Raw genomic sequence first — 7,719 nt, forward strand, 5'->3', positions numbered from 1 at the left:
TGAAGCCAAAGACAATTTTCCACAATGCAGATGATATTATAAACTAAACTACCTGAAACTCTTCATAACTGGCACAGAGATAAAGAAAATTACTGTCGTTTGGCAAATAAACAATTGACAGTAATATACGCATTACCAACATTTTATTATGTAAGCTTTATGTTACACCTTAAATGACAAGAGAATTTATAGTAATTTATAGTGTTAATATTAAAGGGATAGTTCACCAAAATGAAAATTCTGTCATTAATTACTCACCCTCATGTCATTCCAAACCCGTAAGACTTTCATTCATCTTCGGACCACAAAACAAGATCTTTTTGATGAAATCTGAGCTTTCTGTTCCTCCATAGACAGCTACGCAACTGACACTTTGATGCTTCAAAAAGTTCATAAAGAGATTGTAAAACTAATCCATATGTTTAGTCCAAATTTTCTGAAGAGACTCGATCACTTTATTTGATGAACAGATTTAATTTAGACTTTACTCACATATAAATATTGATCAGCGAACATAAACAGAAGCTCAACCGAAGCTGCTTGATGCATGAGAACAAACCTCTTGTGGAAGCTCAACTGTGCTGCGTAACACACGAGAATGAACCTCACTGGTTCTCGCACGTCAAACAAACATGCTTGAGCTTCCGTTTACCACAACTGATGTGTGAGTTGATGAATGTTTATATGTGAATAAAAGCCTAAACTCAATCTGTTCATCATATAAAGTGATCGAGTCTCTTCAGAAAATTTTGACTAAACCGCTCAATTCATATGGATTAGTTTTACAATCTCTTTATGAACTTTTTGAAGCATCAAAGTGTCAGTTGTGTAGCTGTCTATAGAGGGACAGAAATCTCTCAGATTTCATCAAAAATATCTTCAATTGTGTTCCGAAGATGAACGAAAGTCTTATGGGTTTGGAACGACATGAGGGCCAAGTTTTTGGATGAACTAACCCTTTAACTGAGCCCACAAACTCATTCTCTCAATCAGCTTGGGTATGGAGAGCATTCGCAGCTTATATGGACAGTGCGCTCCTGATATATATGTATGTTTACTTTTATTAATTAAATTCGGCGTACATTAATACATTCATAATCCTGTCACTCTAAATGAGTTCATCATTGTTTTTAAGGCAGACCACAAATAACCTTACATTTATATTAGCATTTTTACATAATTTTAAGTTATTAAAGTTTTTATTTTATTTTATAATTTTATAATTTATATATATATATAATTATAATAAAATTGACAAAACACAGCTGCAAAAATAATAATAATAATAATAATAATAATAATAATAAAAAATAGAATTCTCAAGTAGTCGACTGCCATTCCTATAGTGTAATGTAATTACTTTTTCAGAATGCTAGCATGTTTGTAGTTTAACTACTATAAATTATGAGTAGATTAGAGCTAGTCCAAATTCTGAGATACACTGGCCACCACTGGGTTTATTGAACACACTCACCAAGGTTGTTATCTGTGAGAACTTCTTTTACTTTCTTAGTGATGGCGTAGGTGTCCAGCTCGGGCGACATTGCCACCATCTCTTGTATGCTGAGACCCGTGTGTCCCGGCAGAGGTAATGGTAGAGGCGTGCCGGGCTGGGACTCGGACGTTTCGCTGGGCTCCTGGATGGACGCTCGGCACATCTGCTCCTCCTGCTGGCTTTTAACCGACTCCTCAGCCGAACTCAGAGGGGATTCTGGGGCAGGACTGCAGCTGGCTGAGGTCTTCGGAGTAATCTCTATGGAAACAAGAGGAACAGAATTAAGACGTTGCGCCAACGCAGCACGTGACTTTGTCCGTTGGCTGGGCATTACTTATCGACAGAAGGCCTGAATGAAGATCTGTCTAAATATGGAGCGAGTAGCCAATGAAACCGTAACCCCAACCAAGGTCTTCCTGCTCAGCAACAGGAAGTGATGGACAGTGACAGATGCATCATGTCATGCCAAGTCACAGCTTCTCTCGAAGCATAATGAGATAAATAAATTAAGGAGGAAGAGAGACAAACGTGTTTGGTGTTCTGAGAATTAATATGGTCCATACCAAGTTAGCTCACCCAACAGTGTTTATTTCTGGGTTTAAAGGGATAGATCCCAAAAGTAATCCCAAAATGTCATTCCAAACCTGACAATCATAAAACAGATTTTTTTTTTGTTTTTTGTTTGAAGAATACACTAAAGTTCAAATGTTTGGTATCAGTAAGATTTTTTAAAAACAAATTAATAATTTTTTTCAGCAAGAACACATTAAATTGATAAAAAAAAAGTGACAGTAAAGTCTCTATTTCAAATAAATGCTATTCTTTTTAACATTATATTAATTAAAGAATCCTGAGAATGTTTTATCATGGATTCCACAAGACATATTAAACAGCACAACTGTTTTGATAATAATTGATATCAATAAAGATATGTTTCTTGAGCACCAAATCAGCTTAGTCATTTTACATAAATTGTAAAATACTTCAAAATATTATTGTTTTTATTCAATTTTTATTTTTGTACCAGACTTATCCATCTTTAATTTTTTTCTTTAATAGGTAAACCTATTATATGTTTTTATATATACCACATTTTCATTTTGGGTGAATTGTTCCTTTAATACGTAGACATCGAGCACCTAACACTCTCTCCAACGCTCTTCCCTTTCATTTCCCATCTTCCTCTACCCCTCGATTTCAGCTCAACTCTCTGATTCGTTTGCTGTGGCAGTGCAGTGCAGTGCTGGTGGTGAAGAGAGCATCGGGAGGGAGCGTCAGTTTGGATTAGCTGCCTGCCGAGCTGGGGGACACGGCAAGCAGAGAGCAGGGCGCTCAAGGCGGGGAGCAGGCAGTCATATCAGATCTGCAGCAAGACCACGCACAGCCTGGTGACAGTTTGACTGGCGGCATGGTCTGTGTGTGTGTGTGTGTGTGTGTGGGAGGGGAGTGAGGGAGGTAGGAGGTGTTTTAGGGACACGAGCAGAAATGACAGGATGTTCCTGTGACATGCTGCAAGTAACCAGTGCGTATGCGTGTGATAAAGAGGACGGGAGGGGCGACCGCATCTGGACGCACAGCTGGTTAATGCAGCTACGCGTGTGACTGAGCGCGCACACACACACACACACACAGAGCTGGAATAAGCGGCGCAAACGTGAAAGCCTACATCTGTCTGGCCCTAATTTTGATGCATGATGGGATTGAGTCTCATTGGCGCACAACAGGTTTAAACCGAACGGGCCCGAAAACATCCGATCGACACGCTCTCGCCTCAAACTACAGCGCGGTCTAATCTTAAATGGGTTCTGATTGGACGATCGCAAGGACAAACTGACATTCAGAGGAGAGGATCTGCAGAGACTGATGAGGGGTCATGGAGTGCTCTTCAACTCACACACACACCTATGCATACACATACACACACACACCCTGGAGGAGAGCTTGTTTTAGCCCGGTTGAGTGTGTCGTCCTAATGAGGGTCAGTAAGGACAGGCAATATACAGGACACTTGCTAGAGGACAACAGACAGCGAACAGGAAGAACCGTGCGTGGTGTTGCAACCACATCTACATAGTCTTTTACTGTTTTTTTTTTTGTTTGTTTTTTAACCTTTAGCTTATCTGAAAAGGATAGTTCAGCCAAAAAATTAAAATGATCATTTACTCTCCATAGTGTCATTACAAACCTGTATGACTTTCTTTCTTTGGCACAGTCAGCGCAAGGCAAAATAAACTTTTTTGAAGAACATAGTGGTTTTCTGTGCAGTTAAAGTGGATGAAAGAAAGTTATGCTGGTTTGAAACGACAGGAGGGTGAGTAAATGATGACAAAGTTTCATTTCCGGGTGAAACATTCCTCTTTTTTTAAGCAATAACTGACTCATCTCATTCTATAAACCAGCATATATCAATCACTTGACCTAAATCAATCTGAGTCATCAAAAATGTCCCGTTTTAAATCCACATTCAGGCTCTTTCCTGTGTCCTGCCACCATTTGCAGTTTTTTTTTTTTTTTTTCGCTGAGGTGCATTAGCTCAGTGCTAAGTGCTCCGTGCTGAAAGCTGTGAGGCACAGAACAGGGCAGCTGGAAGAAAGAAACCCATTACAGACCTCTAAAGCTCGGGCCATTATGGTGCCTGCTGTTCAGATTATCTGGCAAATCGGTCAAGCCTGGCCAGTTCATTTAAACACACTTTCGTCCCAACTATCCACACTTGCACGTCACCGGATGAATGTGTGTGTAAACATATATCCTTATGCCAAGGTTACTATGGTTAATAAAAAAAATACAAGACAAAATAAAAAGAGGAAAAAAAATGCATAATTAAAATAAAAACATGAGTTTGTTGAAAAAGAAATGCTTTTATACAGAAGTATTCTTTCACCCAATAGAGGCAAGAAGGGAGTGTTTGACAAATATGAAACAACCAATCACGGCTCACTTCCTGTATGTGATGTTTCCAGGCAGGTAAATGTGAAAACAACAACATCACAATAAATAATAATGTTAAAAGGGATGAAAACTAAAGCTATACTGAAACTAAATACTAAACACCATTAAAACAAAGTAATACCAAAACATAAAAGTGTATAAAACATATATATTAAAAAATCTGGCTTAGATTTTTTTTTTTTTTTTTTTTTAAAGAAACTGATATTTTTATTCAATAAGGACACATTAAACTGATCAAAAGTGATTTATAATGTTAATATTATAATTTAGCTTTGCCATCACAATAATAAAGTACATTTTAAATTGTAATATTTCAAATTATTACTGCTTTTACCATATTTTTGATCAAATAAATACAGGTTTGGTGAGCATACGAGATTCTTATTTTCCAATGTTAATGTAATGTAATATAAAGGCTTAAAAAATAAGTTAACATTTAAAAATTACAATAACCTTGTGTTATTGTCTTGGTGTGTGGTTAACAAAAGTCCCTTTAAATTGTCCCCAGGTTGGATTAAACAAGAAGATGGTCTGACATTTACATTTCTGTTTAACAGCCTCAGTTCAAAGTTGATCATTTCCTATTCCTTTTTTTCCCACCTCTTGCTGAACTCATTGCTATAATGTATATATTACTTGGCTTAATTTGTGGTAAAAATGACAGAGAAAAGCTTCTTTAAGTAGGACAGCGCGCAAGTGCTATTCATCATAATCGGCCTCGCACTCACACGCACAGCTTGACTCCCATTTATCATTCCATCGGCTGATTATTTGCATATTAATCAGCCACTGGAGCATGATGGTGCGTTCGGCAGCCAGTCACAGAGGAGGAGAGGCGGGTAATTATCATATATTCCAGCGCTGATGGGCTAATTGATTACAACAGCTCAAGGAGGCCCTTGAGAGAGCCCAGGGGGCCTTTTCTAGATGGCCCCTGTGAGACAAACCCCCCTTCCCCATCCACGCTGCAGCGATTTAACCCAACCCCCCAATGCCTTTCCTTGAAATTCAGGTCAATGGAAATATAAAAATTGATGACTGCTAATAAACGGCATAACAGGGTTTAAAAAGGCCTTGAACTGCAAAATAATAACTAGATTTTCACATCGATAAGTCTAATAGCTTAGGAAAGTCAGTTTCAGTTATCATTCAGGTCTGTAGCACAAAAGTGTGATGCTAAGGGTTAGGGATTTGAACAAGCCCCTAAACATGAACGCTAATGATTACGTAGAGCTTTAATAAACATCTGAAATCGATCAACAGAATGCTGTTATCCTAGCGTAATGATTGCACACTAAAAGTGGGTCAACAGTATGATCCTGCATCCATTTAGTCATGAGTTATTTAAATTCTCCCACCGTAAGGCCGAGTGAGGTGCAGCTGGCTAAACTACTGAAGAATTACACTGAGATTTGGTTTGCCCTCGGTTATTTATTCAAGCCAGGCTAAAACCAGTATTAGTCAAACCATTAAAGGAATGCAGCCATTAGCATTTTCAGGAAATGTTGTTTTTCTTTCTTTAAAAAAAAAAAAAAAAAAATGTATCTCAGAGTGCCCTGTATTAAACCGAGACATATTATAAACCATCCATTAAAGTCAAAATGAAACAAGATATTTATCAAGAAAAAAAAGTGTTTTTTTTTTCCATCCAGAATTGATTGGATCATCAAAAATGGGCGGTCTCAACACAGAGACCAGGCAGCTTGCTTTTCTTCCTGTGATACTTTCGGAGCTAGATGTATTTGAGAGTAATCTAATTTTGGCAAGGAGAAGAGGATGTGATTGGTGAAAAAGAGATAGGAGGGAGAGTTTTGCATTCTCAAACACCCATGCCAAACGATAAGAAAGCCAAATGAATGGTGGCTTTCACGACTGCTCAGGATGTGAGTAGTGAAACCAAGAAACCAAAGCCACATCAGAACGAGAAGCTCTTTCACATCCGTCTTGAGCCACTATGTTTCTTTGTATAGATGAAACTATACTGAGGTCACACAAGATCTTCCGGGTTCTCTGCTTCTACTGATCTGCAGAGCATGAAATAATGCGTGTTGAGGTTATTATCTAAGTGATATATAAGGACAAAATCAGTTTTAACTATTTTCAGGATGTTAATTTTCCAGACGTCTAACACTTTCTTACACGTATGCAACACTTGAGAAAGCATGAGAAATTTGGCACATAAAATAAATAAGTAAATGCATGAAAGATGCATCAATATGCCGTTTTACTGCTTCACCACAATAAACAATATTTGACATTGATCCAAAAAAAAAAAAAAATTATTTATTTTATTTTATTTTATTTTATTTTATTCCGTGAACTATCAAATCCTGAGTTCGTCCTGAGCCACTCCTCAACTTTTTGGTTATTTTCTGGTCAATTTGAATGAAGCTCAAATTGAAAGCCTCTCTTTTCTGCGGTGCCTCAAGCGAGTGTTTGAATTTTCACCTATGATGCATTGTAGAAAGAGTGTGTGATGGTAAACAGTGTCTGGGTGTTACCTTGTGTCTGTCCCGGCATTGGCATCAGTGCCTGGCCCAGTTCGCCGTTCAGCCATAACTGCATGCGTATAAACGGCTCTCTTCCTTTCTGCGTGAGCTTGCTCCAGTGCTTTGGCCGAGAGAGCATGTCACTCACGCTCCCCTGAGAGAGGCCCAGCACCTGCAACCCGCACACAAACACACACACACACACAGGGGATACGGTACATGAGATTCAGAGAAAAACAGCCCTGAAACAAATATGAAGATATTTTATGATGCAATAAGAAGAAAGATGCAGCTGGTATTACAAAGTGATACATTTGCATGGAGTATAAAAATGAAACTGACACACAAGCACTCAAATCATTTCTTAGCAGAACGACGGATGGGTAATCGATGGAAGCGTATCTGATGTGAAAATCACTGACCTTCTCGCCAAAGATCCGCTGGCAGATGCCATTCTTGGCTAGTTTGTCTTTGACTTGCTGTGTGAGATCGACAGTGTCCACTTCCTGGTACATGTAGTACTCGTACTGCTCAGGGGTGAGTGGGGGCACCACGGGTTTGGCGACTTTGGGGAGGGACAGTAAAGGCGAGGAGGAAGGCAGTGGGCTGCTCTGAGGGGTCTCACTGCCGCTGGGCATCTGCAGACTGAGCTCTGAACTCTGTGAGTACGGGGACTCTGAGCTGGGCCAGTCCTTCCAGTAATCCAGAGAGGAAGCAGGAGCCACGGGCGCAGTGCTGGCCAGCCGAGGGAGCTTCTGGTGGGGGCAAAGAGTAACAGAGTTG

General features: G+C 39.2%; 1 protein-coding gene across 12 annotated transcripts in view; it reads right to left on the reverse strand.

Annotated features, from left to right (window-relative positions):
* cux1a (cut-like homeobox 1a) overlaps positions 1–7,719 on the reverse strand; it is a 131,393-nt gene that overhangs the window by 12,724 nt on the left and 110,950 nt on the right. For all 12 annotated transcript variants that reach the window (XM_051907852.1, XM_051907857.1, XM_051907854.1 and 9 more), the window contains 3 exons: positions 7,359–7,691; positions 6,949–7,108; positions 1,475–1,753 (listed from right to left, as the gene is read on the reverse strand). In XM_051907852.1, the coding sequence (XP_051763812.1) occupies positions 1,475–1,753; positions 6,949–7,108; positions 7,359–7,691 (772 nt within the window). The remainder of the gene's footprint in view (positions 1–1,474; positions 1,754–6,948; positions 7,109–7,358; positions 7,692–7,719) is intronic.

This window comes from Ctenopharyngodon idella, chromosome 10 (assembly GCF_019924925.1).
Source record: "Ctenopharyngodon idella isolate HZGC_01 chromosome 10, HZGC01, whole genome shotgun sequence".
Taxonomy (NCBI): domain Eukaryota; kingdom Metazoa; phylum Chordata; class Actinopteri; order Cypriniformes; family Xenocyprididae; genus Ctenopharyngodon; species Ctenopharyngodon idella.